The 17799-nt window shown below is 33.9% G+C and overlaps 1 protein-coding gene across 2 annotated transcripts in view; it reads right to left on the bottom strand.

Moving 5' to 3' along the window:
- Positions 1 to 3317: 3317 nt before the first annotated feature.
- The window catches only part of NPAT (nuclear protein, coactivator of histone transcription), a 93318-nt gene continuing 78836 nt past the window's right edge, over positions 3318 to 17799 (bottom strand). For both annotated transcript variants that reach the window (XM_077113054.1, XM_077113055.1), the window contains exons 14-18: positions 13757 to 13872; positions 13573 to 13681; positions 9238 to 9298; positions 7981 to 9133; positions 3318 to 6761 (exon numbers count right to left, since the gene is read on the bottom strand). In XM_077113054.1, the coding sequence (XP_076969169.1) occupies positions 6684 to 6761; positions 7981 to 9133; positions 9238 to 9298; positions 13573 to 13681; positions 13757 to 13872 (1517 nt within the window). In that variant the 3' untranslated portion in view covers positions 3318 to 6683. The remainder of the gene's footprint in view (positions 6762 to 7980; positions 9134 to 9237; positions 9299 to 13572; positions 13682 to 13756; positions 13873 to 17799) is intronic.

The raw sequence follows: 17799 nt of genomic DNA, 5'->3' as shown, positions 1-17799 counted from the left end.
CGGTGAATACACTTTAGTAGAGAAAAATTCTTTGAACATCTAGACAAAAGAACATTAGTTAGCCTGAGTCCTTACTGCTAGTATTTTTAAGGTCAGAAGACAAGTGACCTTTCTTCATATTTTCAAATAAAATAAAAGATTATATTAGCGTCTCAGGCATGCAACAGCTTAGAAGATATAGCACTCATATTTCCTCCAATAATTACAGAGGTTTAGTCTAGTCCATTTAGAGGAATCAAAATTAAGAATCCAGGGTGTGAATGCTTTAATTTTCTTTTAATGACTGATTAAAGACTGACTGGGGAGTGAGGGAAGGTAGTGGTGAAATACTGGTAAATATATATTTGACAAACAGAACAATGTACAGTCTTCTGAGGCCTACATTTTAAATTACTACAGAAAAGCTGGAAAATTCAATTATAAAGTTAAAAAAAGAGGGTTTGTATATTTACAAATTAGAAGTCAAAGCAGAGAGTGTAAAAATAGAATAACTATTTTAATACTGAAAATACTATTCAAAATGAAGTTATGACAGTTATGGACAATGTACTGAGCAACAGCACCAAAATGATACAACAAACTGGCAAGTAAGAATTATAAGAGAAACATTTATGAAAAAAGGGACAGGATTTGAATAATGCAAGATTGAACAACAAACATCAAAGTTTGCATTGTATAAACAAAATATCTCTTTAATGTACCTGTACAAGCAAGACTGATAGGAATTCTAACCTATCCTCTGAATAAAAAATTGATTTTTAAACAAATAAGATAAGGATATGCTTATTCTAAGTAAATATGTCAAATATAAAAAAATAAGGAAATAAAAGTAGTTATCCCATCTTCCAAATTTTGATGTATAAAGAGATCAGAAGTAAATTCAGAGCCTTAAATGCTTACATAGTTTAAAAAGGAAAAAGATACCTCTTTATTCAATTTAAGAAGTTAATACCCCAAAATAACCCGGAGAAAAACAGAAAGGACAAATAATAAAGCAGAAATTAGTGAATGAGAAAAGCATACATTTTTAAAAGTCTAATAGGTGTTTTGGTCAGGAAATCACATCTATTAAAAGAACACAAGCAAAAATAAGGAAAAATGTGATATTTAACTAATGGCAACATAATAAAAACTAATTTGAAAAGTGCTTATGTGCCAGGCACTGATCTAAATGTTTTATGTATACTATCTTACTTAAACCTCAAATGAACATTGATAAGTACTATTTATTATCTCCAAAATTCAGAGAAACTAGAAAGAGAAAAGTTTCAAATTCATTTAAAATGCTTGAAACCAATCTAGCAGAAATAAGCATTTAAATAAATTTCTGGCAAATAACATTTAGTTATATTTCTAGAATCACAAAGATCACAAAGTATACAGTATTAAAGATACATAGCAATAGAAAAATGAATCATGGATTTAATAATATAATAATATTTTAACTGATGTTAGAACAGCATCTAAGTTGAACAGGTATTTCTCATATAAAGTCTTAAAACACTACCAACAAAAGCCAACATTATACTGAACTTTCCCATTAGAATAAGGAACAAGACAGGAAACCGACTTTGATCGTTAATAGTTGTAATGGAAGTACTAACCAACATCATAAATAAAATCGGAAAATAATTCACAGATAATTATATTCTCAGTAAATAAACATCTGAGAAGCCATCAGTACTCAGCATCCACATTGTAAGGGCTCAAATAGAATATAAAATACAAAACAAAATAGATATCCTGGGCAGTACAATGATGGCTCATTGGCAGAATTCTCGCATGCCATGCTGGAGAACCAGGTTTGATTCCCAGAGCCTGCCCATACCCCAAACAAAAAATTAAAACAAAACAAAAAAAGATTTTCTATTGTAATTAAGTCGGTGTGCTACAGGCACATATTTAATAAAAACAAACCTTTTGAAACAGACTGGAGTCCAGAAACAAATCCACACACATAGCTTGCCCAGTCCTTACTAATATAACAGTGTAATGCAGGTGGGAAAGGATAATCTTCCAATAAATTGCACTGAGTTAACTGGAAAGCCATACAGGGAAGCAGAACCTTGATTTCAAACTTTCATCATAGGGAAAAATCAATTCCAGATGGATAACTGAGATAAAAATTTCAACAGTGAAGTTTTTAGAAATTAACATGATGAAATATTTGCACATCTGATACCCATTTGAAAAAGAACTTGGGATCTAGAATACAGAGAAAAAGTCTACAAACCAGATTAAAAATGGGCAAAAGATACAAATAGCCATTCCATCAAAAAACTCTCCAAATGACTAATAAACAATAATAAATGTTCAATCATAATGGAAAACCAAATAAAACCACAAAGCAATACCAATATATATACCACTCAAATGGCAAAGGGGAAATATCTGGTATTGGCAATGATGTGTAGAATTGGAACTCTTATACTGTTGATAAAATTTAAGTTGGCATGACTCTGAAAAACTGAAAATTCAGATTAGGTTGGATATATGCAACCTATGACCCAGCTACCACACTAAAAGTGTAATGCATTCACCAAAAAACATGTTTGGTTGAATTAAATCATACATAACAGGAGTGAATCTCAATATTGAACAAGTCACAGAACAGTGTACTATATAAATCTATTTATACATAGTTAAAAACAGCTAAACCTAATCTATGGTGATATGCTCCAGGATAATTACCCTTGGGGCAGGTTAGCTTAGAAGCAGGTAGGATGGGGTCCTAAGGTACTGGTAATGTCCTAGTCTTCATCAAGGCGATTATGTGGATGATTTTACTTTGAGAAAATTCATTTAGCCCTCTGGAGTTATGGTTTGTAAAATTTTTGTTTATGTTAAACTTCCATAAAAAGTTTACATAAGCTAAAAATTCAGTAACATAACAACAGTAGAACAACGAAAAATAGCAACATACAAACCTAACAGGAACTTTATGGAGGAAGGGGATAACTACAAAATTTTGATACATAACATATTAACATTACCATGTGTTTCTTTCACTTTGAATTAATGCATAAGAAAAAAAATGTTTAAAAAAATGTACACTGCTTTTTTTCATTTACCATACCTAAAAACTGTAAAATGCTTGATATTATTTGTGGTTTTTTGAACTCATATTTACAGTATGAGTTCAACTACGTAGTAAAACAATTTAGGAAAAGGACCAGATAAAAGTATACCAAAATGAAAATTAACATTTATAATTTTTTATAAATGTACTTCCAAACAATATTCCTGTTGAATTTTAACTTTAAATGTTACAAGTGATTTTAAAGTTAATCAGGAATAAAAAGAGTGAATACTTTGAGAAATAAGAACAGTAATAAAGGATACAAAGCAGTAACTATGTACTCAGTGTTACATAATAAACAGTAATATACATTGTATGTATATGTAAATGAAATTAATGCAGGTCCACAATTCTTTATCTTACACCTCTGGGGTTAGCTGAGATTCATAATTTCGAGTATTTTGGATTCTTAAGAAGACAAAGTATATTATCTTACACCCCCAGCTGAGTCTAAATCACCATACTATAATCAAATATACTACTACATTTACAACAATTATGAATCACACTGAATGGGATAAAGCTTACAAAATGACCTCATGTCAGTTTAGATCAGGTTTTGCTATCAAATGAGCTTTGATGCTAAACTTATGGGAGAAAATTGGTTTTCAACGTCTTTGGATTTAAAAATTGTGAATAAGAGATTGTGGTTCAACATAGGATAAGAGACAGAAGTAAATGAGTGGAAAAAGGAAAGCTTATTTTAACAAACTGTGCTGAGACAGGTGGCTACATATTTAAGGAAATAATGCTCTTTGATCATTTACTTCAAGCCAGGCACCAAAACAAATTCCATATGGATTAGGAGCTAACTCCAATTTTAACAAATCAAGAAATAAAAGCCCAGAATCAAGTGATGATATAGTTGACTACATCTCTGGTAAGGGAAGGATTTTACTCATAAGCATATGCAATGGAATAAACAATAATTTTGCTGGTAGGAATGTCACTGATAGAATTTTTTCTGGAACATATGGCAAATCCTTAAATAATGAGATCCTTAAAATATGTACATTAACTTTTTGATTTGGTGATTCCATTCCCTAGAATGTTTCCTAAGGAGATAACTGGTAATAAAAAAAAATGTTTAAAAAAATGTACACTGCTTTTTTTCATTTACCATACCTAAAAACTGTAAAATGCTTGATATTATTTGTGGTTTTTTGAACTCATATTTACAGTATGAGTTCAACTACGTAGTAAAACAATTTAGGAAAAGGACCAGATAAAAGTATACCAAAATGAAAATTAACATTTATAATTTTTTATAATTAGGAAAAAATGTCCATTAAGAAAGGAAGCATAATGATGAAGTCACAAGTTGAAATACAATTTCAGAAGGATGATGGCTTGAGAAATGATGAATGCAGAATGTATAGCAATATGTTTTTGAAATTACTCCTAAACAAAGCACCAATCTTGGTCTCCTAAATAGTCATGACATTCAGCCTTTGACTGAATGCTGGTAGATGCTTTCTCATGTACAATTTCAATATATTACAGGGTTCTACAATGTTCATGGCCAATAATAATCAAGTGTTTTAATGATAAATCTTTTCAGATTTGGTATATACTATCTGATCATATATACCCCTAAATAATGACCAATTTAGACTAGATACTTACAAGTAGTTACAAAAAAAGCCACATGATGTTTCTTGTGGCATACTTTAACTCTGAAATGTAGTAACTAGGTATAGGACTATTAAAATAGGTTACAATGTACAATTAAGTCCAATTGGATTTGTAAGGTAAATTTGGATTTGTAGGGCAAAAGGGGGGTTATTGTTTTAGTCTTGAATACAAATGAAGGCACCAAATACAAGTTACCTTTGGACTGTATCTAGTGGCTCCTGCCCAGTGGACTAAGAATCTTAAATAACATGACCTTACTTTTTCTGTACATGAATTCTTAGTACTTAACACATATAAAGAAAGCATTCAGTAAATATGGACTGGGTGAACACAAAATCTATAATTTTCAGCATATGAACTCTAGAAAGCAAGTAAGCAAGATCTGACTTACTAAGGAATTTAATAAAAATTTCTAAATAATAATGATTGGTAACAAAGTAATTCAAACTTCTGAAGTTAATGAAAATATTTATTCAAACCTAACTGCAGTACAATATCAATTGAGATAAATAAACATTAACTGTATGCTATTTAGGTTTCTTAGGAATAGATCATTACATCATAAAAATTTCTTTTAACAAACAAATTTGTGCAGTAAGGTTCAGCAATTAAGACGACGTGATTTCTACATTGAGAAGTGTCGTAGGCCCAGTACAAAAAAATGGTAGAGGGAGATGACTTAACAATATATATATATACACCTGTAGAAAAAAAAATATTCTGATATTTAATCAAACAAAAAATCTTAAGAGAATACACTTTAATATCCAGGCACAATTGGTTATGTATTATAATTTTTGCTCTCATTTAAAGGTTTAAATCAATTCTTCAACTTGACTGATGTGTACAAGTCTAAGAGAAGGCACCTCTCTCTCACTCCCCTTAAGGACCTTTTGAGAGTAACTTTATGTACCACAGAGACAATGCGCTATAAGTAAAGATATAGTTATTTAACACAACCAATTTTAGGAGAAGCTACATGAAAATATAAAACTATGATTTCTCTTTTTACATCTTATGATGGATGTGGCTTTCTAAAAGGACACCAGAAGAAAATCCTCTGCATAAACATTAACATAGAATACAAGATTTAAATTAAATGTGCATTGGTCACTACCATGTAAAGAGTTCTATGAATTAGTGCAATTCTTTAAATCCCCATTATTTAGGGGAAAAGTATATACATACTAAGAAATCTCAACTGCTACATAACCTAATTTTTTATGGCTCAATAGTCTACTCATTTAAAGTTCTGTAAAAGATCTTAAAAGTTATAAACAAAAGATCAAAGAACTCAATAAATGGTTTACAAAATTCTCCCTTTATAACAAAGAGCTCAGAGTGACCAGAAAAATCAAGGTAAAGTTTCAGGAATAGAATCTTTACTCCAAGTATATGGTAAAGTACTCTCTTTAAAACAAACCTATGAAACTCTTTGTTTCTGATTAGATATTTTACTACTAGTTGAGGTGGTAACCACTTTTGTGCTATTTAGTGGGTATGCTTTTAAATGTCTTGTTGGACAATGAATGAAGGCAATTTATAAGGAAAAGCATCATTTCCCCCTCCCCTAAAAGAGAAGTGAGAAGCTATTCCAGATGAATAAGCCTCAGAATTGGGGATCATAAGAGTCAAAAAACACAGTGTAAAAACATTAGATTGATTTAACCTCTATTTCAACAAGATTTACATAATACTTACAATATATAATTGTCTAAGCTATACAGTTTCGCAGATTGGCTTTACTTACATTTCTGCAAATGTTTTTTCCAAAATAAAAACACCAGGTAGGTCTATTTACAAACTACGAAGCTGCTTCAGAAACAGCATGATTTAGATATAAAGTGAAATTTCAATATAATGAAAGTGCGGGTCATGCTTTCAGAATTTGTCAATATCTCATTCCCTATACTCATAGTTTAAGGGATAACAGTTTTACGCAGTTACTGTTCTTGAATGTTAAGAATAGTTATTCATCATAATGCAATGATAATAAAAATTTGTCCACATCCATTCCAGCTGGAAATGAACTGGGTAGCTTCTTTTTCTGTTAAAAAAAAAAAAGAAAGAAAGAAAGAGAAAATAAATCTAAGTTAACATATTGCACTCAAGGCCAAAAAACTTACATATTAAGTCACCTACAAACTATAAAACAATTTTTTCCATAAAGTAGTAAAATTGTTATTTTTCATTCCTTTATAATTTCAGTTCTACAGAGAAGTAGAGACAAGTTTTATAAACCCAAAGTCAACCGAATACATTTCAGTGATACTTTCAACATTAGTTTAGAACAGGAGACATTATACAAATTCAAAGTGCACAAATGTTTAACGAGAAAAGACAAAACATTCTTTCTGTGAGGCAGGTGCTCATGACTGCTAAACCATAAACCTTACAAAGCTTTACTACCAAAGATATGAAAAGTAATAAGCACTTTCAAGTAATAAATCCTTAATTAACACCAAGTATTTAATATATATTACATATAATCTTCATAACCACCAGATGTTGTGCATGTTAACATTATGTCAGATGATGAAGCTGAGACTTGGAGAGGCTACCGACTTGACCAAGACCACAGAGCTAGAAGAAGCAGACTTCAAACCCAGGCTTGCTGGGCAGTAACACTGAGTCTTTCACAATACCATACTATATCTATGGCATTTTAAACATCTTTCCTTCTATTCACTGGACTTCCTAAATAGCTAAAATGAGATTTAGAATAAGTGTGTTTCATTTATCAATGCGAATCCTGTGTTGCATTCCTACAGATAACTGTATTTTTGGTTAATAAAAAGAAATGAACTATTATACAATAATATAAAGAAAGGAAGTAGTAAATCTAATCCAATATGCTAATATGCATTTATAAGGGCCTATGGAAGAGATGGCAGGACACACAATAAAAACCTTACATGTGAACTAAACAAGCAGTTTATTGCTTGGGAAACACAATGGCGTTTTCCCAAGTTTTCATGCCTCATGTCATTCTTACAAAAAAAAAAAAAACCAAAAACCTTCTGATTCTATCATGACAGAAACAAAAACTCACTTTTTCCAAGGAAAAGCAACTGTTTTGAAAATGCTATATTTCATGAAGATGATTTTTGAGTACCCACTGGCTGTGAAACACTGCTACAAAATTTATTTTGTTCATCAAAACTGAAAGGTATCTTGATAATAATGTTCAGTTAGATAGTTGTAGCAAAAAAATTCAAAGCTGTCTGAGCATTCAAGGAAGTGCAAATAAAAACTTTAAAACTTGCCTTAATTTTCTTCTTTTTCATTGGTATTGATGAATTTGCAAGATTTTTATTAGAAGTACGAGAGTTTCGCTCACGCTCATCTAACTCCTCAATTTTCCGCTTTTTTGTGGTGCTCCTTGAAGATCTAAATTGCTGTGTATTATCTTTTAGAGGAGTTGCTGAAGTAGTCCTAGAGATAGCTGCTCTGGAGAGAATCATTAATGTATGTGCTGCCATATTTACACTGTTTTCACTTCCTGTTTCACTGGCAGGGCTACAGGCAGGTAAGTCTGGTGTGACAGGAGGGACCATTACTTTGGGTATACTACTGTCTTCACCGAAACGCCTACTAGATGGTACCTTGATACCATCTGTAGGTTCTTCTTTATGTTTTTCCCCTACCCCTGAGCCAGGTGTCCGGGCTACAGGTAAATCACCACTGTCAGTGAGCCTATTTACTGGGCCTTGCCACTGAACATCCTGCAACATTTCTGTGGTGTGTTTAGTCAGTGGGTTAATCAAAGAACTGGCAGATTTAGTTGGTTCTTGTTTTAGATCTTTCACATTTACTCCTAGTGAAATGACATTTTTACTGTTTGAAGAAGTCCCTTGTTTTTTGGTCAGTTCTTGCAAAGAAGCCACAGTTTTCTCATTCCGTAAACCTCCAATTTGCAGCCCATTAGACAGTTTTGAGGTTTCTGGATTTTTCTGCCTTTCCACATCCCTGCATAATTCATTTTCCTTATTAGCTGTTGCTTTATGGAAAGATTCAAGTACAATTTCTGTTGGTAAAACTTTCTTTTCTGACTGAGTTTCTCTTGTGGTATGTCGGCTAATGGCAATTTCTGATTTAGATAAAATCTTAGGCACAGGAGGTTTTTCTTTTTCTTTTTTGACAGCATTATTAGAAGGGGACTTTAAGGTGGAAGACATGATGGGAGAGTCAAGATTAGGAAAGGAAATTTCATTCCTTTCTTTGTTTTGGGAAGTCATCTTATGGTTTGGGCTCTGCATATTTGCAACAGGAGAGGCAGTGCTATCAAAACAGAGCACACGTCTGTGACTTTCAAATGGTTTGCTAGTCAGAACCGAACTCTCTATTGAGAAAGGAACTGTGATTTCTTCTGATTTTCTTCCAAGATCTGTGGTCATATTCTTATCAGAAATTTCAATCCTACAATTAAAAAATACAATTATTTTAGCAATATAAAGAACCCTTAATGTTTTGAGAATTTGAACATTCAAATAATCTATGGTAGAAACTACGTTTACACTCACTTTTGTGTAAGAAATCCAAATGAATGATTTGAAGATTCCACCAAATTATTTACTTGCTTTCCTGGAAGTATACATGAATTAATTAGAAAAGAAGAATATTTTTGAAAGAAATAAGGGTACACTCTTAAGTAAGAGGTTGGAACAGATCACAAAACTGCGTATCATGAAAAAAATCTTCTAAATTACAGTTAATGTACAAATGAAATACTTTAACATACTGGTTTTAAAAAAGCTTTGTAATCTATGATGAGACTGCCATTTCCATGTTGAAGAGGAGAAAATGAATTGCTTCAAACTTCAGGCAACTACTATGAGTTCAGTCTTTGAATCTGCAAATTTCAAAGCTCAATATGGTACTCAAAGGTACTATACTTAGATGCGGCAGTTACTTAAAGAAAGCCATACAGTACACCTTTAAAAAAATTTTACCTATTTAACTGTAATGGTTGCAAGCCTATGTTATGTAAAACATGTTTTAATTTCCATGGACTTCAGGGTTTAGCAGTTACTCAAAGAGAATAGCAAAAGGTGAGACCGATGGACCTTGTGTATTATGCTAAACGCTTAGGCTTTATCTTGTAGGTCACCGAGAACCTTGATAGTTCTAAGTAGGGAAGCTGCATGAATAGATTTGTATTTTTAGGAAGATAACTCTGGAAGTAGTATGGAAGACGGACTAGAGAGAAAACTGGAAGTAGGAATTCTAGTTAGATAGCTGTAATGTTCCAGATAGGACATGATAAGGATCTTATAAAGGAAGTGGGTATGGAGATGCAACAATTATTTAAGATGGAGAACTGACAGGAATCAGTCTCAGTAATGGGCATTTATACATGTTGGAAGGGTAAAGGAGGAATCTGAGGCAAAAAATTGTAGGTAAGGGAAGTCTTTGAGGAGGAAGAGGTAAGACTTAGATACATAGAGTCTGAAGGTCTTAAGTTACATAAATAAGTAAGGAGCAAATAATTTAGTGGTGGTGCCAGAAGCCACCAATAGTATCAATTCTTATAAGAAAGTAAAGTAAGGTAAAGAGTGGAAGAAGTCTAATGCATATATCAATAACAGGACAACACTGGTGACCTCAGTACAAAACAGTTTTAGTGGAAACATGAGAAAAGACAGTAATGTCATTGAAAAAGGTATGGGGGTTGAGAGGGTTTAGGGATAAAGGGTTGGCAGGTGGGACAAACTTAAATACAATCACAGAGGGAAGGAGACAGAAAGAAGTTAAAGATATCTCTAGGTATAAGTAGATTGGAGATTCTAAGAATGAGAGATGGGAACGAAAAGGAAGGGGTGATTTTGGAAGCACCCCTAATACATAATAGATATTAAATGGGAGGGATTGTGAGAAAATGGAGTTATTATTGACAATCTTGGAGATAAAATCACCCGCTAAAAGAGGGACTGGAGAGATTTGAGAAAATCTGGAATGGTTTGAAAGGGGAATGGGAGAGAAATTCCAAATTATTGCCAAGTGGCAGTGAGGGTTAGAAACAAATGTGTAAGTGGTATTGAATGGTACTGCTTCCAAAACAATGCTAAGAAGCCTCAGGGTAAAAGAGAGATCTTGGACTGGAGAGCAGCAAATAGGTATGGTAGAAGAGTGTGTGTATGAAGGTTATTAAGAGTATTGGCAAAAGTGACTGATGTGGTGGTCCCTGGGGTCTAAGCTGGACAAGCAGGAAGAGAAAAGTATCTGAAAGGTCAGGTCAAAGAGGAGGATTCAAGCAATAGGAGCTCCACTTTTTGCAAATAGTTCAATGGATATAAGAGTATTTTGAAAGTGATTTGCCATTAAAAATCTCATAGGTCTAAACTAAACAAACAAAAAAAAACAAAATAAATATCTCATAGATCTAAATTGAAGAGATAAGAGGTTCAACATGTGGCTATGGGAGAGGTTAGATGAACTAGGTGCCACAGTAACCAAGGTTCCAGTGAAAATGCTGGTTTACTATACAGAGGTGAGAGTGAGAATCCTTGTTTCGTTACGAACTTTAAAGGAAGTGCATTTACAAGTTGCCCCTTAAGCTTGATATTTACTACAAATAGCCTTTAAGACCTTTCATCATCAATGGAGGCTGAAACATATCAATATTTTTATGGTATTAACTTTGTATTAGATTAAAAACATGTATCAGACTGAAAAGACACTTGTTAATAAGTTATCAATAAAGGAGTAATAACTAAATAGACAGAGAATCTAAAAGAAATGGGACAAGGAGTTGAATAAGCAATTCACAAACAAACAAATGTTCTATAAGTATGAGAATGGATTCTGAACCTTACTGGCAAACAAAATAATGCAACAGAACAATGAATTCTAACATGTTACATACATCAGTGGCAAAAGTTAAACCTTCACATGATAGTAAATACTGGCAATGTTGTGGAGAAATGGGAAATTTTAGTGGTGGAACTGTAACTCTCTTCTCTAAGACCCAGTGATTGTACTCCTGGGTATAAGAAGCCCCAGAAAAACTCGCACATAGATCCATAAAAAAGCATCTACAGAGATGTTCATTAACAGCACTGTTTGTTATGGCAAACAGCTGGAAACAACTTAAAAGTCTATCAATAGGGACAAATAAAATAAACAAATAAAAATGATGGATTACAAAATAGTTATTAAAAGGGAATAGACAAAGTTCAAAGTTAAAGCTGAATATACAAAATGTCAGGAACGATATACTGATGCTGTTCACAGAAACTAAATACACAAGAACAAATACCAAAACCAATGCAGAGATCAAGAAAGAGTTAAAGAAATAAAATTTAAAAGACTTTGTGAACTGATAATGACATACACCATAAAATAAAGTTTAGGAAATAAATGAGGAAGTTATATAAGAGGAACATTGAGGATAAGGACTTACAGCATATTCAGAGAATAAATGCATTCTAAATTCATATTGTAAGGTGAATGGAAAACATGAGGAACATTATAAAAATAACATACAGTAGCTATAAGTTGACAAAGTCTAACAGGGTGGCAATAAATCAAACATAACCTAACTCTGCATCAATAGATGCATACAGTTTAGTTCGAGGGAAGACTGAATTGATCCTACCACATAGTGTCTAATCACTGCCCTTAAGATGCTCCTAATAATGAGAAGACAAACATTAATAAATGCATTAAGTGCTGTAGCACAGGTATAACTAAGGATTAAAGTAAAAAATAAAAGTCGACTACAAACCTCAGATATACCTGTGTTAAAAAATATTTCCTAAGATAAACTTACATTTAAGCTAAATTTAAAGGATAAATAAGAGTCAAAGAGTGGGTGAGAACTGGATGAGAGGAGGGAACTTCAGGGAGAGGAAACAGCATGGGTAAAGGTAAAACGACAAGAAAACGCCAAGACTAAGGTGATTTCCAAGTTGGTTTTCCAAAAAGGCTCTATTTTGAGAAGTAAAGAAATGAGAACAGAGAATAGAGAAGTCAATAGTGGCCAGATGATAAATCTGCATACATGTAACCTTGGAGAGAATTTCAGTGTTATCCTATAGGTAATGGGGATCATCATTCAGATTTTTATTTGGATTGGGGGAGAGGGAAAGCCACCAAGCCAACAGTGTATAGGATGAAGTAGAAAATTAGACTACAGGAAGGGAGAACAGGATAGAACTCTATTAATATAACTTGGATAAAAAATTATGACTACTTGAACTCAGAAAGGTGAAATGTGAGTCAAGAGGAACTTCCAGATTTGAACATGGGTAACTAGTTAGATATTTGGGCCACTGACATAAATAGGGAACACGAGAAGGTAATTTGTAAACTTAAAAGCCTTTCTACTCAAAGTGTACTCCAACACCAGCAGCACTACTAGCATTATCTGGATGCTTGTTAGAAATGTAGAACTCCAGGTTCCACGCCAGTCCTATCATTTCAACAACTGCATTTTAATAATATAATATTATTATTATATTATTAATATTATTATTAATAATAAGATAACCAAGTAGTTAATATACACATTAAAATCTAGAAGCACAACTCCGAAGTATTATACAAATGCATAAGGCATTTATTAGGTACTTGAAAGCGTTAGGAAAAACAGGCATCATGCTCATCTTAGTAGTTCCAAAAAGCAAATCTTTGACCAGTGACCAAAAGCTAAAATGTTCAACAAAGCAAACAACTTTCTTAAAATCAGAGTTGCTGATAACAGTCAGTTGCCTTTGAGATCTGTTACTAGAAAATGTAAAGCAATAGTTAGATGACCACCTGTGAGGAATGTTATGAGGGAAAAAAAAATTCAAGTGTTGTTGAAAACTAATAAATACATAGACAGAGGTGACATTAACCAACTTATAAAAATATACCTGTACAAGGCTTATTTCTTATTCCTTGAGCCTTTTGAGTTTTTGGAGAGACGGGGAATTGAGGGATAGTTCTATTGCATACAGGTGCTGCCAAAGGCATATGAAGGACCTAGAAGAGAAGAAGCCATTAACTAAAATATATTTGGAAAGCTACACCGCTCCATTTTCAGTTCACAAATTTTACCTGCCTAGGAGGAGCGGAAAAGGTATTTCCACTCTGTCCAACCACAGATACAGGGATCATTCCCACCATTCCTTGGAGCACAGGCTGGACTGGAGAGGCAATTATGATGGCAGATCCTAAAAAAAAAAAATCCAATAATATAAGATTTTCTATCAAAAGCACAGAACACGAAAGTAATCATTACTTTGATATAAAGATTATAAAATCACATTCCTTTCCTTTATGATCTACTCCCCCTTTTAAAATATTAATTTAAGAACTTCTGGGAAGATGGTAGAATAGAGAGAGATATAATTCATTCCTCCAGAAAAAAAACAAACAAAAAAAATAACTACAGAGCAGGCAGAAACTGCCCACCACAACAGGTCTGGGGCTCAGGAAACCTGGGAAGGACTGCTGCAACATACAAAGAAAAGCTGGATAAAGAAATGGAGAAAGTATGACAGAGAAATAGTGGTGAGAGACTGAACTTGACTACAGCTCCCAGCATCCATCTTCTGTCCCTGAGACTAGTAGGCCCTCTGACCAGGAAAAGACGGGCATGTGACACAGCTCTAATCTAACTGTTGGTGAATGAAGTTGACCCTCTAATCTCTTCCAAGCAGGAGACCAGAATACCTGTGGTGCCACTGTTCCCACACACAGAGAAACTGCAATAGGAGACCAACTTGGCCGTACTCCCTCCTTCCATTCCCACCCCTGAGGTCAACAGCTCTTGGTCAGCCTGGACTCTGTCTGGTTGGCTTCTGCAAACTGGGAGAGTCAGGTATGTCACTTTCCACCAGGAGTAGAAGGGGATATGGCACAATTCTGATTCGATTGTTGGCTGGCAAAGTTGGACAGTGGGGTCCCACAGCCTTGATCCTTTCTGAACATGTATCTGCAGCACAAGTGTACCACTGATGCTACCTGCCTCAGAAACAGATGGGACAGAAGGCTAAACAAAACATACCAGTATAGGGCAATGGGGAGTAGGCTGCTGAAAAGTGCCAGCTGCCAGGAAGACTGTGAAAGTGCAGGCATGGGAAGTTGCTTTTCTGACCTCTTCCCAGGTCCCTTAGGAACAGGTCTGCACCCCCTGCATGTGACCCTGGTTCTATTTTGGTGGGAAACAGTGATGAAACACGTGCCAAAGAAAACCTTTAACACGAACTTAATCAACAACAAAATCTTAGACAAGAGAGGGAAAACAACTTGCAAAATAATCTCATCAAAATAGTCAGATGCTCAGATAACAGCTAAAAATCACAAGACATATTAAGAAACAAATGAAAATGACGGAGGAAACACAGAATTTGGAACAACTAATCAAAGACATCCAAACAAATCTCTTAAGTAATTTCAACAAGATGGCTTAAGAGGTAAAATACATCAAGAAGAGACTAGTATATAGAAAAATAACAGATTTTACGGAAATGAAAGACACTGTAGATGAATTTAAAAATATACCAGAGACATGCAAATGGAGATCTGAAGAGGTAGAAGAAAGGATCAGTGAGCTAGAAGACAACAATTGAATTCCAATAGACAAAAGAATGAATGAAGAAATTTGATCCAGGTCTCAGGAAAATGACTGACATCACAAAGCTCACAGATACTTGCATCACAGATGTCCTGGCAGGAGAAGAGAAGGAAAAAGGGCCAGGAAGAATAGTTGAGGAAAGAACGGCTAAAAACTTCCCAACACTTCTAAAAGACATAAATATACAAGTTAAAGAAGCTCAACTTACTCCAAATAGAATAAGACCAAATAATGCAATCAAAGACACACACTAATCAATGGTCAAATGCCAAAGAGAAAAGAGGGAATCCTGAAAGCACCAAGAGTAAAGCAATTTACTACACAGAAGGGAAGCCACATATGGCTAAGTGCTGACTTCTCATCAGACACCGTGGAGGCGAGAAAACAGTGGTACAATATATTTAAAATATTGAATGAGAAATATTGCCAAACCAATATACCTTATCTGACAAAGCTGTCCTTTAAAATTGAAGAAGAGTTTCAAATATTCACAGATAAAGAGAAGTTGAGAGACCACCCTATAAGAAATGCTAAAGGAAGTTCTGCCAGGTGAAAAAAAAATAAAAGGATTGAAAGGCTTGGAGAAGAGTATAGAAATGAAGATTATCAGTAAGGGTGACTAAGAGGATAAAAACACAGCAAAAAAAAAAAAAAAGATCCGAGAAATAAAAGCCAAAGTATAAAACAACTGAAGTTAGGACTGTTTTTATAGTAGTAACACTGAACGTTAATAAACTTCCCAACCAAAAGGCACAGAGTGGCACAATGGATTAAGAAATATGATTCATCAATATACTGCTCACAAGAGACTCAATTTAGACCCAAACATGGAAAGGATAATAGGATAGAAAAAGATACTCTATGCATACATAGAACACTGCACCCCAAAGCAGCTAGATAAACATTCTTCTCTAGTGTCATGGAACAATCTCCAGGACAGACCATAAGCTGGGCACAAAACAGGCCTTAATAAATAGAGGTTAAACAGCAAGCTCTTAAAGAATCAATGAGTCAAAGAAGAAATTTCAAGAGTAATCAGTAAATACCATGAGGCAAATGAAAAAAAGAACACAACTTACCAAAACTTATGGGATGCAGCAAAGGCAATGCTGAGAGGGGAAGTGATAGCCCTAAAAGGAGAAAAGGGCTAAAATCAAAGACCCTACCAAATAACTGAAGAAACTAGAGAAAGGACGGCAAACAAATCCTAAAGAAAGCAGAAGGAAAAAAATAACAAAGATTAGAGCAGAAATAAATAAAACAGAAAATAAAAAAATACAATAGAATCAGTAAAACCAAAAGTTGGTTCTTTGAGAAGGTCAATAAAATTGGCAAACCCTTAGCTAGATTGACAAGCAAAAGAAGAGAGAAGATGCACATAAATAAAATCAGAAATGAGAAGGGTGTCATTACCATGGACCCCAGAGAAATAAAAAAGTCATAAGGGTACACTATGAACAACTGTACACCAAAAAACTACACAACTTCAACAAAATGGACAATTTTGTCATCAACAATCTACACTGACCTAAGAAGAAACAGAAGACCTCAGCAAGCCAATAACAAGTAGAGAGATTAAATCAGTTGTTAATAACCTCTCAATAAATAAAAACCCGAGACCAGATGGCTTCACAGATGAATTCCATCAAGGATTCAAAGAATTAATGCCAATTCTGCTAAATTTTTTCTAAAAAACTTGAAGAGAGAACACTATCTGACTCATTCTATGAAGCCAACATTACCCTAATACTAAAGCCTGATAAAAAAAATACAAGAAAGGAAAGCCATAGATCAGTATCTCTAGTAAATATAGATACAAAAATCCTGAACAAAATACTTGCAAATAGAATCCAACAGCACAGAAAAAGAATTAAATATCAAGTGGCTTTTATCTCAGGTATGGAAGGGTGGTTCAACACAAGAAAATCAATAAATGTAATATACCACATTAACAAATTGAAAGGGAAAACCGACATGATTATCTTGATTGATACAGAAAAGACAGTGACAAAATCTAACATCCTTTCTTTATAAAAACACTTAGAAAGAAGGAATAGAGGGCAGGCCATGGTGGCTCAGCAGGCAGAGTTCTTGCCTGCCATGCTGGAGACCCTGGTTCATCTCCAGGTTCCTGCCTATATTAAAAAAAGGAATAGAAGAAAGCTTCCTCAACTGATAAAGGCATATAAGAAAAAACCCCCAGCTAACAGTGTACTCAATGGTGAGAAGACTGAAAGTTTTCTCTCTAAGATCTGGAACAAAAGAACACTGTTACCACTGTTATTCAGCATTGTGGCAGCAGTTCTAGCTAGAGCAATTAGGCAAGAAAAAGAAATAAAAAGCATTCAATCGGAAAGGAAGACCTACCTGCAGATAACACAATCCCACATTTAGAAAGCCCTCAAAAAACTATGATAAAGCTACCAGAGCTAATAAACAAGTTGAGCAAAGTGGCTGCATATAAGATCAACACGCAAAAATCAGTAGTGTTTCTTTATACTACTAATGAGCTCTCTTGATG

This window comes from Tamandua tetradactyla, chromosome 8, assembly GCF_023851605.1.
Source record: "Tamandua tetradactyla isolate mTamTet1 chromosome 8, mTamTet1.pri, whole genome shotgun sequence".
Taxonomy (NCBI): domain Eukaryota; kingdom Metazoa; phylum Chordata; class Mammalia; order Pilosa; family Myrmecophagidae; genus Tamandua; species Tamandua tetradactyla.
Note: the sequence above shows the minus strand (reverse complement) of the source record. Positions and strands in the feature narration are given on the sequence as shown.